This window comes from Cornus florida, unplaced genomic scaffold (genome assembly GCF_030987335.1).
Source record: "Cornus florida cultivar Cherokee Brave unplaced genomic scaffold, ASM3098733v1 CherokeeBrave_3.0.0_Hap2_Chr08, whole genome shotgun sequence".
Taxonomy (NCBI): Eukaryota; Viridiplantae; Streptophyta; class Magnoliopsida; order Cornales; family Cornaceae; genus Cornus; species Cornus florida.
Genome location: NW_026775578.1, coordinates 31342388 through 31361641, shown reverse-complemented (window position 1 = coordinate 31361641; position 19254 = coordinate 31342388). Strand labels below are relative to the sequence as shown.

The window sequence follows — 19254 nt, the reverse complement described above, 5'->3', positions numbered from 1 at the left end:
TGTTTTGATATCCCTTGATTTTGTGCGCGGACTTGATCAATCCGTGTTCCAAAATTAGGGGGTATCACAGTTACTTTATGAGAAAATTATAAAAAGTGGGGTTTTGACAATTTAATGCCCTATTAACAAATAGGATTCTTGTACTATATATATAAGTATTTATATATATTTGTAGCATCATATATTAAAGTTAAAGCTTAATTAGGGATGGTTTTGGTAAAGATGATCTGTTTATTGGTTTTCAGAGGCTTGGTAGAGAGAACTTGCTCGTAGGGTTTAACCCGCGATTTATTTTTCAGGTTGTAGAAGGTCAAGTCTCAAGGTTGAGGATCCGCAGCTGGAGGACTTATCCATTCCTTCTATTTACTTAAAAGTAGGATATTAGTTTTGTTTCAGTTGATATTAGTACTTAATTGGTTGAAAATTCTAAATAGTAACTTTTGGTTAAGGGGTCCTTGAGTTACGGGATTCCCGAATTGTAACCATTTGGAAGTTATTAATGGATTTACTATTAATTGGATTTCTTCAGCGTTTTATTTTATTCTTTATTTCATTTTGTAATCCGTGCTTGTTTAAATACTTTAATTGGTTTGATATCCCCTGATTTTGTGCGCGGACTTGATCAACCCGTGTTCCGAAATTAGGGGGTATTACACCACCCACAATCATTTTGCCCACTCCCAATGATGACGATGATGAGGAAGAGGGTTGTGAGGTCAGTCCCCCACCTTTACGTAAAGGTAAGAAAGCCAAAAGAGATGCTTTATCTCCTGGTATAGCTACACTCTTGTTAAACATGAATGAGAATTCTGAGAGGAGAGCTGAGAGAATGGAAGCTGCAATAGAGAAAGCAGCTAAAGCATCTTCTACTTCTACTCGTGTATCTTCATGTGAGAAAGGAGATGATGAAGCTCTCTCTCCCTCAAAAAATGATAGAGATTATGAAATGTTTGATGCCTCCATGCTCCTTTTACAAAAAATACCTGGAATTGAGATGGCCCAATTCGCTAAGGTATCGAAGTTATTACATGATTCTGAGAAGTGGCAGAAATTTTTTCTTTCGGCACCTGAGGATGTAAGAATTGGTTGGGCATTGAATGTTTGAGTTTTTCTTTATGGATGATTGTGTTTTGTGTCATCGTTTAACTTATTACTATCTCACATTTGGATGACTGTAATAACTTAAATACTTTTATTATCTCACATTTGGATGACTGTAATAACTTAAATATTTTTACTATCTCACATCTGGATGACTGTAATAACTTAAATACTTTTATTATCTCACATTTGGATTACTGTAATAACTTAAATATTTTTATTATCTCACATCTGGATTGCTGTAATAACTTAAATACTTTTATTATCTCACATTTGGATGGCTATAATAACTTAAATAATTTTATTTCTTGGATGCCTGTTAGTACTCAAATACTTTAATACCATTATTTAAATGTTTGTTTTATTATTTAAATGTTTTGTTTATTATTTAATTGATTTGCTTATTAACTTAAATGTTTTGCTTGTATTAAATCTTTAAATAAGGTAATGGATATGTGGAATAATATAAGAAGAATAATTCAATTATATGACGATGAGGAGGACAATGAGAGTGTCTTAATATTTGCTGCTCTTTTAGAAGAGTAGAACTTCTATCAAAAGAGGCGTTGTAGGGATTCCATTTTACAAGGGGAAACATATGTTATGGAGATTTTAAACGACCATAGAGAAAGATGTTATGAAAATTTTAGGATGTACCCTGAAGTTTTCAGAACATTGTGTAGTACCCTGAAAGGTATAGGGCTGAAGGATTCTAAATTTTTAACTGTTTATGAACAAGTGGCAATCTTTTTGCTCACTTTATCTCATAATCAAAGGAATCGTGTTGTAGCAGAGAGATTTCAACACTTCACTGAAACCATTTCTAGACACTTCCATGCTGTGTTGCATGCAGTATGTCAGTTGGGCACCCATATCATTGCCCCTTCTAATTTTTCTATGATTCCGAATAAGATTAGAGAGTCTTCTAGGTTTTACCCTTACTTCAAGCATTGTGTGGGAGCTATAGATGGAACCCACATTCCTGCAACTCTGCCAGCAAGTACACAACTTCCATTTCGTGGTAGAAAGGGTTATACTACACAAAATGTAATGGCTGTATGTGACTTTGACATGAGGTTCACATATGTGCTAGCTGGGTGGGAAGGCTCAGCTAATGATTCAAGAATCCTAAATGAGTGTACTGAAAATGAGGCAATGAACTTTCCAGCTCCACCAGCAGGTAATATTATTTTACAAATTCACTTAATATATGGTTAGTTTATCATACTGTATATATCTTTATGTATTCTAAACATGGCAGGTAAGTATTATTTGGTGAACTCAGGGTATGCCAATAAGCCTGGTTATTTGGCCCCATTTCGAGGTCATACTTACCACTTTCAGGAATACCGTAGGACTAGACAACCTCGTGGTCAGGAGGAAGTGTTCAATCATAGGCATTCATCTTTGAGAAATATAATTGAGTGATGCTTTGGGTTATTGAAGATGAGATTCGCTATTTTGAGGGCAATGCCTCCTTATAAGTTTTCAACACAAGTATTGATTGTAATGGCTTATTGCACATTACATAATTTCATCAAAAATCAGCATCAGCCTGATGACATATTTGATGGTAATGATCCTCCTCAAAGTGATGGTGAAGATGATGAGATTGTTGAGCATGTGCCTTCGGCTCAGCTTCGAGAAATGGATCAGTTGCGTAATACTATTGCTGATCAAATTTGGAATTCTCTTCAGCACTCTTGATCCTTCTGAAAGTGATGGTATATTTTTTCTTTTATATGTAATATATTTGTTGCTATTGTGAGCTTGCAATATATATATGTAATATAAATCTTTTTTACAGATATATAATTCAACTTAAATGCTATTATTGCAGATATGAAGTGTGTTGATGCTCTCTTGAAGGCCACATATGTTGTTATGAAGATGATGTGTCGTTGCCATTGTCATCCACTTTATGAACTTCCTATCAATTTTTAGTGACAACTATGTATTGTTAATGCTTTGTTCCAAACATTTTATGTACAACTTAAACTTGTTTAATTTGTTGGTTGAATATTTAAGGACTTGTAAATGTTATACACTCTATTTCAATTATGCTTTCAATTGAGTTTGTTTTTATTTTAATGTTGTGTTGGACTATACAGGTATCAGGATAATAAAATTGAAATAGGTTATTGCAAAGAACTTGTAAATAGGTTATTGCAAATTTTTTTTACAAATATTAACTCTCATGTAGTATTGTAAAATGTGACTAGAGATTATTTATTTTTAATGTTGAGTTGGACTATACAGGTATAATCATAATAAAATTGAAGCAGGTTATTGTAAAGAACTTTTAAATAGGTTATTGCAAATTTTTTTACAAATGTTGACTCTCATGTAGTATAGTAAAATGTGACTAGAGATTATTTATTTTTAATATTGAGTTGGACTATACATGTATAATGATAATAAAATTGAAGTAGGTTATTACAAATAACTTGTAAATAGGTTATTACAAAAATTAATATATATATAATTTGGTGGGGGTTTACATTTTTTTACAAAAGAGAAGGCAAGAATCTGTATTTTGGAGTTAAATTCCCACCAATGCAGACTTAGAAGAGTCGAAAATTATTATCAGAGCTGTGTAGTATTTTTTTTTTCTTCTTTCGCTAATGCGAAAAATGAGCAAAATGAATGAAACACAAACCTATGGACAATCATTACCAAATGAACAAACTATACCAGGAAATTTCAAATAACTTAAAGTGTAGTTTCAGATCAAGACAACATGCTGTGTGTGTGTGTGTGTGTGTGTTTGTGTGTTCAAATTTTAATATATTTATTAAAAATATATAGACTATATATATAGAAATAAATTTATAAATAAATTTAAAATTTATAAAAATAAATAAAAAACAATGATAACCAAACATGTTTTTTGTTTCTGTTTTATTTTGTTTACAACAGTTGGAGCTATCAAACATGTTTTGTTTTTAAAATTCTTGAAACGCATGACTTACCAAACATGTTTTGCATGTTTTTGTTTCCGACATTTCTATAGTAAAAGATCGTTCCCAAACGTGCTTCCGATTTTTGCCAAAACACTCCAATAGTAAAAACGCTATTTCTGTTTTAGCCAAACACAAAACGCCTAAAGTAAAATGCATGCCAAACGGGCCCTAAGTGAGTGTGCTCATGTTTGTTTGAACTTTTTAAAAATAAAATGAATAAATAAAGTATAGTTATTCATTAAATATTAATGTACGAATTTTCAAAGTAAGACTTTGTTCTACTCGTTCCATCTACGTGGTACTTTCAAGTGGAGAAATTTGGATTCTCTTCCATTGTTTTGCATAAGCTACATTTAAACTAGTCACCGTGTTATGATTTTTATAAATAAGTAAATTAAAATAAAATTGATGACGTGACTTGTTCATAATCATGAGATGATCGGTATGAAAATATTTAGAGACAAACAAAAGAAAAAGTTTTGGGGATAATCTAAATATATGTTCGATCAATGAACCGGACCAACTTACAAAAACAAAACGGTCTCTCCTCAACCAGTCATTCACAATTTCAAATAAACAGTCATCCATAATATCAAATGAATTTTTTTCGTCTTCGATAAATTTATAAAGGGCTATAGCGTATAATCATAGTGATCCATCATGAAATCAATGGTGATTTCATTTTCGTCTTTAATAAATTTACCAAAGCTTCGACCATTTTGGATAATCTAAATATTTGTTTGTCAATAGTAAACGCAACGCATGTACAATATTATGTTAAGGCATTAAAAAGGCATTTATTATGTTATTGGGAGCTCTTCTATTTCTTTTGGTAATATTTGTTTTTGGGTTGTTTTGAGTAATAAAAATATATTAAAAATTGCCAATAATTATTTTTTGGTGTCTTTACCCAACATATGCGTTCAATAGCTCTACCATAGAATTGTTAATAATGTATTTATTTTTCAATAGTATTAATGTTTTTACATACATTAGTTTATAAGGCATATAATAATATACATAGAGCAAGTGCAATGCAATGCAATGCAAATATTGCCAAATGTAATCCTTTAAAGAAGAATCTGTTTTTTTGTCTCATACCATCTCCATTTGAATATTTCTTTGATCCTGTTGTTGGCTTAGACCTTAACATTATTAATCAGCCGGCCTATGTTTTCTGGGACACTAGACAAACATATATATATATACACACACACACACACACACACTCCTTCTCACTACAATCTTGCAAGTGCTCAGTCATTTGCAATCAATCATAGTTTTCTCCGACCCAATCAAACCAGAAGATAAGATTAAGGAGTAGAGAGAGAGAAGTATGAGTGGTGGTGGAGGTGGACGGAGGAAAATTCCGACATCAAATGGCCGGAAAGACAGAGATGAAGATCTTCTTCTATTCCGGGAGATGCATAAACGCGAAAAAGATCGCGTCGTCAGCCTCCTTCAGCCTGTCTCCGATGACTTTGAGTCAAATGGTATGGCCATGCACCTCATGCAATATTTCCCATTTATGTTCATCATTCATCATTAAAAAAATAATCATGTATCATCATCTTCTATATATATATATATATATATATATATATATATATCATTAATTTTGTTTGAGCTCAATATATGTACAGGAAATTATCCACTCTACACAGTGCCATCTGCAAAAAAAGGATTAGGATATGAATTTCTGGGTGAGGCTGAAAAAAATGACTATGACTGGTATTAACCTACCCATAACCTATCTACTTCTCTTATGTCTTGTTTGAAAGCCCGAAAAAAAAAAAGTCCCAAACACTCCTCCAATATATTAACAATGATGGTATAAACGGTAATAACTTGGAGTTTGAATGTTGGATAATGAAAAAATTAGTCGGATGTGTTTGGCTGTCCGACTCTCATTCATTACTCAAATTGTTGTTCAAACAACTGTTTAAAGTTCCTAGAGCTCCTGCTACTGTTCAAAATTAATGATTTCAGTTTTGTAAATTTGTAATTGCTCCAAAGTCTTATAAGTTACAATTAATCAAATTCAATTAATATATATATATTATGTTTAATTATATGCTAGTCTCAATCCTAAGAATAGTAACATTTGTGATATATATATATATATATATATATATATGTATGTATATATAGGTTAAAAACCCCACCAGCGACTCCTCTATTTCCATCTTTAGAAATGGAAGCAAATGCCCCGGAATTTGTGGCTCAAAGGGAGATACCAATCATGCAGCCTCTCTCAAGGGTATACCTTTTATCTTACACTCTTTTTATTTAAAGAATTGGAGGCATGGTCACACACGAACACACACTTGAATTGAGGGGTTTTAAAGAGATTAATATAGATTTAATCTTTTGAATATTACTCGAATTAAATAATTTAGATTTAAATTTCAATAAAATGATAGTTTGATTTGATAACCTTATGCATAAATTTTCGAAGAGGTTGAGATTTGAAAACTTTATATATGGATTTGGAATAATTAGTTATGAACTTATTAGTAATAATTTTGAAAAAGAAAAGGGTGTTTGTGTACCTTAAAAATAAGAAGTATGGTACACTTGATGACATTTGACTGTGTGTGTCTCACAATGCTGTGGGCCCCATTACAGAAGTTGTAAATAAGGGCCACATCATTGTGAGACACTTATAGATAGGGATTACATCATTGTGAAACATTCGACTAGTCAGGTGTCATCAAGTTTACATTTCTTTTAAAATAACTGATAATAAAGGTAAAATTTAAAAGGGTATATATGGAACACGAATAACAGCTCACTGTGTAAATTTGAAATTCCAGTCATTTCAGATCCATTCATTAAAATGTTCCATAATAGTTGATTAGGAATTCTTTAAACTCAGTTTTCAGGAAATTCAGAGGCAACAATGGCAAGCAGTGGAAGGCCCAAATCTCCTAATCCAAATCCAAATCCAAAGCCGAAGCCTAAAGTCCCTCCCAAATCTGTAACCCCAAGTGGGAGACCTACCAATATTTCATCACAAAACACTAAATTCAAACCATTACCAAACCAAAAAATGAACCAATCCACCACTGACCTCATGAAAAAACCAAATGTAATACTAACTACTACTCCAAAACCCACAAAGCAGAGAGAAAGCAATCCAAATTTTCTCACTTCAAACCTTTCAAAAAGCATTGGCACAGACTCAAAATCCAAACCTAAAAGCAGAGGGGTGTCACCCCTAGTGAGATCAACAATCCCAGCTCAAATTCCAGGATTTTCGGATCAAACACCGACGAATTTAAGGACAGATAGAGCATCTTCTGCCACAAGGGGTCGACCAGGGAACCAAGCTATGCCGATTGTCTGGAAACCCGAGCCGATTACTAACCCTAGGAGGCAGTCATGCTCACCAAGTGTGACTAGGGGACGCAGAGTGGAACAAAAGCAAGAGAGTGAAGGAAATGTGAGTGCACAAAAAGAAAGTAGAGTCCAAGCTGCAGGGAGTGGAACACAAGTTTTGGGCAGTAGAATGTTGGACAAGTTCATGAATGCTAGGAAGTTGAGTGCTGAAGATAGAGAAACAAAGCCAAAGTTGAATGGTTCTGTGAATGAGAGCTCTGGTTTTGGAAGGATGATGTCAAAGAGTTCCTTGGATATGGCTCTCAAGCATATGGTATGCTTCTTCCTTCTTTGCATTTTTAAAATTTTTGATATATATATTCTTAAAAAATGATAGATATATAAAAGGGACATTATTCAATTGTGGTCGGCTGTTGTAAAGTCCGAGGAGGGAGGGCCTAGGACAGATCTAACTTTTGAAAACCTTACATTATATAGTACAAGCTATACAACACAAGTGTTGTACTGTCTTGAACGGCTGATATCGATTTAAAGTATTGTGAATTGATCATAACCGTCCAATATAGTGTTGTACTGCATAGGATATCAACTCAACTTTTGATGTTTCACAAAATGAGGGAGGACTTGGGACATACTTAACTTGAGAACCCAACTCCTCTATAGTACAAGCTATACAACGCAGGTGTTATACTGTCTTGGACGACTGAAATCGATTCAAAGTATTGTGAATTGATTTTAGCCGTTTAATGTAGTGTTGTAGTACTACAAAGAATGTTAATTCAACACAAAAAAATCACTAAAACTTGAGCATACGCTAGTATTGTGAATTAATCTTAGTCGTCCATTGTAGCACTGTGCTCCTGAAGATGCCAACTCAACTTTTGATGTTTCACAAACTTGAACAGACCTTAAAAATACCGTCCAATGTGGTGTTGTACTATCAGCTCAACTTTTGAAGTTTCACAAAGTTATTGCTCAAAAACTCAAATTGATATAAGCATTAAACTGTTGAACATAGTCCAAACTTTTCCGATAGAGCTTGTGCTCGAATCACAAATAATTTCCCTTTTATTTTTTGAATATCCTGCATTTATTTGGATTTTGTTAAGCTATATTTACCCTCCCTAACTGGTCTTATCTTTTATGGGTTGACAGGATATTAAAAGAGAGCCAATTATTTATCGTCAAGCAGGCACTAGGAGTACCTATGGCAAAGGTTCTGTAACCATAGAGAATGCTAAATGAATTTTTCATGTTTTGGAGATTTAGAAGGAAACAGAGGGAGCTAAGTTCTTCATCAATAAGAGTAAACTGAATTAACCGCCTTTATTTATGTCTAAATATTACAGTTGCACACAAAGAAATATAGTGAAACCACATCTGCGACTACAGATCCAAAGAGGTGTAACTATGGTTTTTTTTAAATGGTTGAATAAAGTTAATTTATAGTTAGTTTTAACACAAGCATGATAATGACATTCATACTTTGTTGGGACAATTTCTTTTCTTTTTTTAGTTTTATTTTTATTTTAAAAAAAAAAAAAACTTAAAAACTCTTTAGAAAAGAAATGTTACTAGGAAAAATGTTTAGCAGACATTAGAAGCAATGTTCCTTGAATCAATGCCCAAGAGCACCAAGCTTTTCAATGCTATAGAACTTGGCACACACAGAAGAGGATTAATAGTCATGCCAGAGTTGTGTCAAAATGCCTTAGATTTTAGTACTTTTGTTATTTGGGTAAATTGCAAAAAAAAAAACAAAAAACCTTCTATATACCTATGTGCAAATATATCTTTTAGTGTTCAAAAAACTTCCTGCATTTTTTCAAATTGAGCAAATAAGTACAATTTACAATTTAGTAATTGAAATATCTAAAATGCCCTTACAACAAAATAAAAGAAAAAGCAAAAAGTCCATGATTTAAAAGGGTATTTTGGGATTTTAAGAGAACTTTTTCATCAAAATTGGTTAGAGGGAGCAATTTGTTGCAAACTTTTTCAAAAGTTAGGAATTTATATGCGCATGCTAAATAGCAAAAGTGTTTATTTATTTGCATTTTATATATATATATAAGAAGTAAGTTTTTTTATTTTTTTATTTACACTTTACCTTGTTATTTTTACAAGATACCATTTTTTTTTTTCAAGACAAGAAGTGTTAGAAGTTGATGAGTAAATAAATAAGGTTAAAAAGCCTGACACTCTAAGATTCATAGGAGATACTAATTCACTGGACTATCGAGACGTCTGCTATTTTTATTATTACTTAATGCAAATATTTTCAAATCTAAGCTATTAGAACTTATATATTAAAAAAGGCCTCAGAATAATTTAGAACCAAAATTCTCTGCAATACACGGTACTTCGCAATGCACCAAGGACACTTGGGATGAAATTAGCAAGTTTCTTCGGTTTAGATATCATTATTTATACACATATTTTCATTTTTTAATATATATATATATATGACTGTTCACTTTCTCACTAATGTATAAAAAATTTATGCATGAATTAAATCTTATAAAACATAAAGTACTTTTTAAACTGCCTAATAAAATATGTACATACATTTTCCTGCACAAAGAAGTGAACAATTATGTGTAAATTTAAAACAAAGTATAGACATTCGAACACACACACACGAATGTCAGGCCGACCCATTAGAATAGCGTTGGTTGGGTAGTTTAATCGAAAAGGCATTCATCTATAGATACAACTTGTACATACTACAGATACATATTACATATATGTGGTCAAAATGTCACAATATGTGTGTGTGTGTGTGTGTGTGGTCAGAGTGCCAGCAAAATGTAAGCTATTGTTATTAGATTAAATATAGTGATAAATAGTTTTGACATTCTGTATTTGATTTTATTTGCCTCTGTTTGTTGAGATCTCTCTCTTAGCAGTTTAATGTCAAGACATACCCATCTTATTTGGGGATGTTGAAAGAGATTGTGCCTAATTCCAATGGTTAGTTAGGTTGCAAATTTTTAAAACATTTTTTTAATGTGGTATTGAACCGATGCTAATTATGTTAGGTGCGGATGTTCAAATATGAGTTTCTTGACAGACATTGTGACGGTAAAGAAACCAAATTGCTAAAATAAAGTTTGGATTAGGGTTGGACTTAATGACCCCGACTCTAATGTCACCGACTGTGTGATTTGCGGTCCGACCCAAGAGTTTAAGTTATTAGACACTCTTCATTCGAATCACATCAATACTCTCGGATATGGATCGCAATTTGAACCACCCCGATGGAGATTTGCCCCGTTCTACCCCTAATGGCACGGGTATGGAAATCGTTTATATACAGTACGGACGGGTATGAATTTAGATTTTAAATCCGCTGTGTATAACGGGGCGGGTACGGGTTTTGAGAAGCATCCGCCCCTCTCTTTATACTTTATTAATAATATATATATATATATATATATATATATATATATATATATATATATTGATAAGTGCTTAAATGTTACACATTTCAGCACCTAAACTAGGGTATTTTAGTCATTGTATCTATCTTATTTTTATGTTTTAGTTCTAATTTATGTTTTTGTCAATTTCAGGTCAATAAGGTTCAAATGGACTAATTTTGGTTCACTAAGGCCTTTTTGGAGTCAAGCAAAGACATTTAGAAAAAGTTCAGAAAATGGCAAAAAGAGGTCGCAGCCCATTGCTCGTATAGTGTGTTTATTCTTCAAAAGCGGTCAATCTCGGGCCTTTGATGATGTTCCCAAAGATGAAGAAGCAAACCAATTAGCCCGGAGCTAAATAAGGCTTAAAGGAAATTTTCAACTCTGGAGGATCGATCCCCCAGGGTAGGGGATCGATCCCCCACTATTCACAGAACTAAAAATGCCCCTTGGGGATCGACCCCCAAGGCTGTGGGATCAATCCCCCAGGCTCTGGCAGCATTACGGGATTTTGTCTTTTAGGCTTATTTGTTTGCAACTTATGAGCTTTAATAATATTTGTTATTTAAGGGAAACAAGCCCATTATTTTTAAAGTTAGTTTTTCATTAGTTTGGAGAGAATTTTATTTTATTTTTTTATTAAGAAGTTTTATATTCTGTATCGATATATTTTTCTCTCTGGAAAACGCAAAAGAGGAGAAAGGAAGAACATGCTAGGGTTAGGAAGAGAAAACTCAGAGATGATGAATCCAAGGATGGAGATTGTCCTGTCTTCAACTCCATCAATCATGAGTGGCTGATTTTTCTACTTAGGGTTGGATAAACCCTAAGCATGTAACCTATTCTCTCTCTTTTCATACTTTTTGGGGATTTAGTATGTAGTTATTGTATAAGCTTGAAATATATGAATCAATTCTTTCAAATGTTTATTTGTGTTAATCATGTGTTGTCTTATGTGTGGTTGATGAATAAACAAGCTTTACAGTTGAATTCTTTGTAAATTGATTCTTGTGATGACTATACCTGGTGATATTTAGTTGTAGTTGTGAATCAATTTGATGGATATTGCTTATAATAGATGGATTGCTCTACACAATTAGATTAATTTCTTGTTTAATTAGTTAATTTCATTTTTAGTTAGTTTAATTTAAGGTTAATTAGTTAAATTGCAATTTAATTCCTAGGTAAGTAAATTATGTTGGAATTTTTATATATATATTTAAATAATAAAAATTATTTTATGGTCCTATGTACTATGTTTTCTAAAATAGGATTGCAATGTAATTATTGATACTTGATGGATTGGGTTGTACTTTCTAATTTGGTGGTCTAATTGGGAGTATGGTTTTATACCGTTGGATTGTGGTTTTCCAACTTATTTGGTGTGATTTAATTCTAACCATTGATATCTAAGTTTTCATGATAGGAAGGGAGACTTAGATATGCTTGTTTGTAGAGAAGTCGTTCCCCCCTATTGTTGTTATATATAAGGGTTTTAAAACCCTTATTCAATCCTATCGTATCGATAACTCTCAGAAGGGGGTAAAGCGCTCTAATGTTTTGTAGGAACTCACAGAGGATTACATGGATATTCTAAAGGTACTATGTGGTTTAATTATCAATCAGGTACGATATCTAAATTACTCTTTAAAGTATTCTTGATTTTTACATCGATTAATTTAATTAAAACCCAACAAATCATCCATGCCTGTGTTTGAAATCCATGCTTATTGTCACAATTGCATTATTTTTTAGATTAATGTGTGTTGAAATTGCAACTTGAATTGATAAATCATACTTTGAATTGGTGAATTGCACTACACTTAGTTTAATTGTCGTTAAGTAGTTGATTCATGCTTGAAATTGATGGTTTACACTTTTCATTGCAGTTGTTAGCCACATTTAGATTACACATTATTATTTTCCCGATTAGTTGAAAGTGAGTGAGTTAGGGAATGTACTTAATGGTGAATCCTACACCCTAAGTCTCTTTTCAATCTTTTAAACTCTACTATTTATTTGCATCATTTAGTTTAAAATTAGACTAATCACAAAACCAAACCTTTTTAGTAATCACATAAGCACTAAAGAAGAATTCAATTCTGGAATACCTATAATTGTTTAGATCTCTTGGCACGATCCCTGCTTACTTCATACTTCATAGTATAAGTGTTTAGTGGTTTTATAAATTTTAAAATATGGTGCCCACTTGACATTATTTCTAAACTTAAAATGTTGTGCATTATTTTGTACACACGCTCGGTCGCACCATATATATATATATTTACATTTTGTAGAATTTATAAATTTTATCAATTTATTTATATAGATAATAATAAATAAAATAAAAAACGTAAACGGGGTTGGGCAGGACAGGCACGGATACATTTATCTTCTAACGGAGCGGGTATGAATTGTAAAATTAAAAACCGTCATAGCTATAGGGCAACCATAATTAAACAGGCGAGTACAGATTTAGGTAAACCAGCTCCATACCCGTCCCATTGCCATCCCTACTATCGAGACTGAGTGATTTACAGTCTGACCCAAAAGCTTAAGCTATCAAGAATTGGGTCTGCTCTAATACATCTGATACGAGTTAGGTATTTCATGATTCAACTATTAAATTGTGTTAACACCCCATCTTATATGTATAAAACCCTTCTCATCATTAAAATCAGACGTGGGACGAGGATTCATGACACTAAAGCAACTCACAACTTGACTTACTTAGTTATTTTGCCCCTTATGAACGGTAGTTATTTTGACCAATCCAACTCTGAACTTGAACAATCAATTGCTAGACTTATCCGTGTTCAATTATAGTCGTAGACTGTGAAAAGATTATGAATGTGATTATGTGAGTGTGAATACAAAGACTTGATTTTAATATGAAAATAAAAGTTGTGAGGGTCATTATTGTTCCATCATCTCCTGTGAATAACACTCATGCGTGTTGAAAATGTTGTCCAAAGAATGACTTTCATCTTCTTCCGTTTTATAGGGACCTTGACCGTTGATTTTAACTTTCCACACATATAATCGCAAATAATTAGGGTTAGAGGTGCAAGTGTCATGAGTGGTTGGTTGCTTCTAATGTTTGGAAGTGTGTTCCAACCTTGCACTTTCTCCCTCTCTTTTAATGGCTAACAACTAAACTTATATGTATGTATGTGTGTATATATATATATTCATCTCATTATCAACAGCTCAGATTAAAAAATAAAAAATAAAAAATTAGAGTTGGAGGTGGGGAAAAAAGAATAAGAAGTTTTTTCATTTTCTGAAAAACAAAATATTTGTAGAAAATGTAATGGTGTTTACGTAATTTTCCCCTTTCCTTTGCCTCCTCTTTCTTTCAAGAATTATATGCTTTTTGCCGAGAAGTTTGTGCAAAGTGTCACTCCACACGAGTCGGGTAAAGTTTGAATTTTTATTAACAGATGTAACTCTAATGAATTATTTATATTTAAGGAGAGTTGAATCGTAAATATGATAGTTCATGAAACATCATACACCTTCTCCTCTTTTCTCTTTTCTTTATTTTTTTTTGTTTTTTTTTTCTTTTTTAAATTGTAAAAACTAAAATCTCCCTTGAACCAAACAACCAAATTGAGAATGTTAGCCCAGTTATTTCTAACCCTCAAATGCATTGGATTAGACCCAGTGATAAAAGTCCTTTATTTTCTTTCTCCCAGCCCTCACAGAATGGAATTGAATATGATGATAATTCCTAACAAAAGTTTTATCATTATTTATGGTATCTTCAGACGTATTTTTAGGAAAATAAATAAATATATATATACACACAGTCCTAAAATATGCTTATAGCGCATATCACACTCCTCACGTGCAAAAAACACTCCTAAAGTTTCAATTTGGTGCAATTAGGTTCATCGGACAAATTTAAACCTTAAGTTGACTAAATTACCCTTATTGAACTATTATATAATATATATAAAAATAAATAAATTTATAAAATGACCGAAAATGACACTATTGGAGGACGTCCCTCACGTGCAAAAAACATCTCTAGAGTTTCAATTTGGTGCAAATAAGTCCATCTGACAAATTTAAACCCTAAATTGACTAAATTACCCTTATTGAACCATTTTATAAAATATATTAAAATAAATAAAATGACCGAAAAAGACACTATTGGAGGACGCCGGCAATTGGAGGACACGGGCAATGGACAAGTAAAGAAAAAAAAATAGAAAATAAAAATAAAAGTGTAAAAGAAAAGTAAAGATAAAAATAGGAAAAAAAATAAAAATAAAAAAATAAAAATAAAGTGCATATTGATATTGAGATTTTTTTTTTTTTTTTTTTTTTTTTTGCAGTGTTGGTACAAAATATAAAATAAAATAGAGAAAAAAAATAGTAGAAAACAATAAACTGAAATCTCAAAAAATTCAAATACTTATTTTACAAATTCTTAAAAAAAAAAAAGTTTAGAGATATATACAGAGAAAAAAGTTTCAAATATATACACATAACACTATAGTATGAGATTAGTAATATATATACTTCCTTAGACATTTTCGGAAGAGTAAAAGGGCAAAACAGATATTAAAATACTAATTTATGTCAGATTTTTTATTGAGGGGTATTTTTGCTCAATGTGAAAAGATTAGAGGTATTTTTTGCACATTTTTTCAAATAGGGATAAAAGTATTATGCGGAGTATACTTTATAGGTATTTTTTGCACTTGTAGGGAGGACAATGCGACGGGGCAGGGCGAGGACGGAGATCTCATTCCCCATTCCCATTCTAAGTAATTTTTTTCATCCCCATCCCCGTTTAAAATTTCACTTCAATCCCCATACCCGTCTCCGCCCCCACCCCTACCCTCCATTCCCCTGCCCCGCAATCCCCATTCCCGTTTAATATACACTATAATTTTTTTAACAAATAATTTTTCTTATTTTAAAAAGTATGTTTATATATACTTAATATAATTTAGTAATATATCATAATATATAAAAGGGTATTTTAGTAAATGTACACCCTAAAAGATACGGGGCGGGGCGGGTTTACCTATTCCTATCCCCGCTCTCGCCCCAGCCCCTCCTGGTTTTTTTAAAATTATCCATATCCCCATTCCTGTTTGTATAAAAAGGTTCCCAAACTTGCCCTAAACGGGGTTTATTTACATTTTTCTTAAAATAACTGATGATAAAAGTGAAGTTTGAAAGGGTATATATGAAACGTGAATAACAACTCCCTTTGTTTAAATTTGAAATTCCTGTCATTTCAGATTCATTCATCAAGATGCACTACCATAATAGTTAATTAGGAATTCTTTAAACTCAGTTTTCAGAAAATTCAGCGGCAACAAAGGCAAGCAATGGAAGGCCCAAATCTAAAGTCCCTCCCAGATCTGTAACCCCAAGTGGGAGACCTACCACTATTTCATCACAAAACACTAAATACAAACCATTACCAAACCAGAAAATGAACCAGTCCACCACTGACCTCATGAAAAAACCAAATGTACTAACTACCACTCCAAAACCCACAAAGCAGAGAGAAAGCAATCCTAATTTTCTCACTTCAAACCTTACAAAAAGCATTGGCACAGACTCAAAATCCATACCTAAAAGCAGAGGGGTGTCACCCCTAGTGAGATCAACAATCCCAGCTCAAATTCCCGGGTTTACGAATTTAAGGACAGACAGAGCATCTTCTGTCACAAGGGGTCGACCAGGGAACAAAGCTATGCCGATTGTCCGGAAACCCGAGCCAACTACTAACCGTAGGAGGCATTCATGCTCACCAAGTGTGACTAGGGGGCGCAGAGTGGAACAAAAGCGAGTGAAGGAAATGTGAGTGCACAAAAAGGTAGTAGAGTACAATCTGCAGGGAGTGGAACACAAGTTTTGGGCAGTAGAATGTTGGACAAGTTCATGAATGCTAGGAAGTTGAGTGCTGAAGATAGAGAAACAAAGCCAAAGTTGAATGGTTCTGTGAATGAGAGCTCTGGTTTTGGAAGGATGATGTCAAAGAGTTCCTTGGATATGGCTCCAAGCATATGGTATGCTTCTTCCTTCTTTGCATTCGTAAAAACTTATATAAATATATATATATTCTTAAAAAAATGATAGATATATAAAAGGGACATTATTCAATTGTGGTCGGCTGTTGTAAAGTCCGAGAAGGGAGGGCTTGGGACAGACCTAACTTTTGAAAACTTAACTTTATATAGTACAAGCTATATAGGTGTTGTACTGTATTGAATGGCTGATATCGATTCAAAGTAGTATAAATTGATCTCAACTGTTCAATGTAGTGTACTGTATTGGATGGCTGATATCAATTCATAGTATAAATTGATCTCAACCGTCCAATGTAGTGTACTGTATTGGATGGCTGATATCGATTCAAAGTAGTATGAATTGATTTCAGTCATCCAATGTAGTGTTGTACTACATAGGATATCAACTCAACTTTTGATGTTTCACAAAATGAGGGAGGACTTGGGACATACCTAACTTGAGAACCCAACTCCTCTATAATACAAGCTATACAACACAGGTGTTGTACTGTCTTGGACGGCTGAAATCGATTCAAAGTATTATGAATTGATCTTAGCAATCCAATGTAGTATTGTACTGCACAGAATGTCAACTCAAGTTTTGATATTTCACAAAATGACTACACTGAAACTCGAACAAACCTATTATCGTGAATTGATCTCAGTCATCCATTGTAGTATTGTACTACCAAAGATGCGAACTCAACTTTTGATATTTCACAAACTGGAACAGACCTTAAAAATACCTTCTGATGTGGTCTTGTACTATCAACTCAACTTTTGAAGTTTCACAAAGTGATTGCTCATAAACTCAAATTGATACAAGTGTTAAACTGTTGAATATAGTCCAAACTTTTTTGATAGAGTTTGTGCTCGAATCACAAATAATTTCCCTTTTATTTTTTTTTAATATCTTGCATTTATTTGGAAAATTTTAAGCCATATTTACCCTCTAAGTCTCTAACTGGTCTCATCTTTTATGGGTTGATAGGAGATTAAAAGAGAACCAATTATTTATCGTCAAGCAGGCACCAGGAGTACCTATGGCAAAGGTTCTGCAACCATAGAGAATGCTAAATGAAATTTTCATGTTTTGGTGACTTTAGAAGGAAACAGAGGAAGCTAAGTTCTTCATCAATAAGACTAAACTGAATTAACTGCCTTTATTTATGTCTAAATATTACAGTTATCACACAAAGAAATACAGTGAAATCGGATGTGTGACTAGTGACTACAGATACAAAGAGGTGTACATAGGTTTTTTTTTTTTTTTTTTTAAATGGTTGAATAAAGTTTTATTAGCTTTAACACAAGCATGACAATGACATACATACTTTGTTGGGACAATATCTTTTTCTTTTTCTTTTTTTAATTTAAAAAAATAAAAACTTAAAAACTCTTTAGAAAAGAAATGTTACTAGGAAAAATGTTTAGCAGACATTAGAAGCAATGTTCCTTGAATCAATGTCCTAGAGCACCACTAAAGAGGATTAAAGGTCATGCTAAAGTTGTGTCAAAAAGACCTTAGATTTCAGCACCTTTGTTATTTGGGTAAAGTGGAAAAAATATATATATATATACTTTTTGTGTACCTAATGTGCAAATATCTCTCCGATGTTCAGAAAACCTCCTGCATTTTTTCAAATTGAGCAAACAAAGACAATCTATCAATTTAATTATTGAAATATCTATAATGTCCTTACAACAAAATAAAAGAAACAATTAAAAAGCAAAATGTCCACGATTTATAAGGGTATTTTGAGGTTTTAAGAGAATTTTTTCATCAAAATTGGTCTGAGAGGACAACTTATTACAAATTTTCAAATGTACGGGATTTATATAAATTGAATAGTTACAAGTTTGGGGCCTTAGCCCATAACAAAGACCAAAATGGAAGAACAGGCCCAAAACGGCAAACAAGGGCACAGGCCTAGCTATCAATTTGGAACCACCAGGACTCTTCTATTTAAATATCATTACTCATACACATATTATAATTTTTTAATAAATATATATATATATATATATATATATATATATAAACACACACACACACATCAAAGTTATGAAAAGTTAAAAAAGTTACGAGTATATATCTAAAATTAGAAGTGAACTTAAATTTCCAGACATGCCCCAACAAAAATTAAGGCTTATAATTTTTTTTTAAAAAAGAAGTAAAGATATATATACATACAAATTCAAACACACACACAAAAGAATGTCAAGGCCGACCCTTTAAAATAGCGTTGGTTGGGTAGTTTAATCGGAAAAGGCATTCATCATCATTTTAAGTTGTATATACTATATATACACATATATATGAGGTCAAAATGACACAATATATATATATATACGTGTGTGTGTGTGTGTGTGTGTGTGTGTGTGTGT

The 19254-nt window shown here is 32.6% G+C and overlaps 2 protein-coding genes across 2 annotated transcripts; both read left to right on the top strand.

Annotated features, from left to right (window-relative positions):
* The first annotated feature begins 1752 nt into the window (after positions 1–1752).
* LOC132269990 (protein ALP1-like) lies at positions 1753–2808 on the top strand. Its single transcript, XM_059771217.1, has 3 exons — positions 1753–2281; positions 2363–2484; positions 2548–2808. The coding sequence occupies exons 1-3, from the start codon at positions 1753–1755 to the stop codon at positions 2806–2808; spliced, it is 912 nt and encodes a 303-aa protein (XP_059627200.1).
* Positions 2809–5400: 2592 nt separating this feature from the next.
* On the top strand, positions 5401–8651 carry LOC132269989 (uncharacterized). The gene is made up of 3 exons (XM_059771216.1): positions 5401–5557; positions 6950–7719; positions 8562–8651. The coding sequence occupies exons 1-3, from the start codon at positions 5401–5403 to the stop codon at positions 8649–8651; spliced, it is 1017 nt and encodes a 338-aa protein (XP_059627199.1).
* The last annotated feature ends 10603 nt before the right edge of the window (positions 8652–19254 follow it).

What these genes read in the sequence shown, in the direction of transcription:
- LOC132269990 (XM_059771217.1), top strand. Translation starts at nt 1,753, where the DNA reads ATGTACCCTGAAGTTTTCAGAACATTGTGTAGTACCCTGAAAGGTATA. An exon ending in CTTTCCAGCTCCACCAGCAG is followed by an intron (nt 2,282 to 2,362) that starts GTAATATTATTT and finishes TAAACATGGCAG; the next exon opens with GTAAGTATTATTTGGTGAAC. An exon ending in AACCTCGTGGTCAGGAGGAA is followed by an intron (nt 2,485 to 2,547) that starts GTGTTCAATCAT and finishes GGGTTATTGAAG; the next exon opens with ATGAGATTCGCTATTTTGAG.
- LOC132269989 (XM_059771216.1), top strand. Translation starts at nt 5,401, where the DNA reads ATGAGTGGTGGTGGAGGTGGACGGAGGAAAATTCCGACATCAAATGGC. An exon ending in CGATGACTTTGAGTCAAATG is followed by an intron (nt 5,558 to 6,949) that starts GTATGGCCATGC and finishes CTCAGTTTTCAG; the next exon opens with GAAATTCAGAGGCAACAATG. An exon ending in ATATGGCTCTCAAGCATATG is followed by an intron (nt 7,720 to 8,561) that starts GTATGCTTCTTC and finishes ATGGGTTGACAG; the next exon opens with GATATTAAAAGAGAGCCAAT.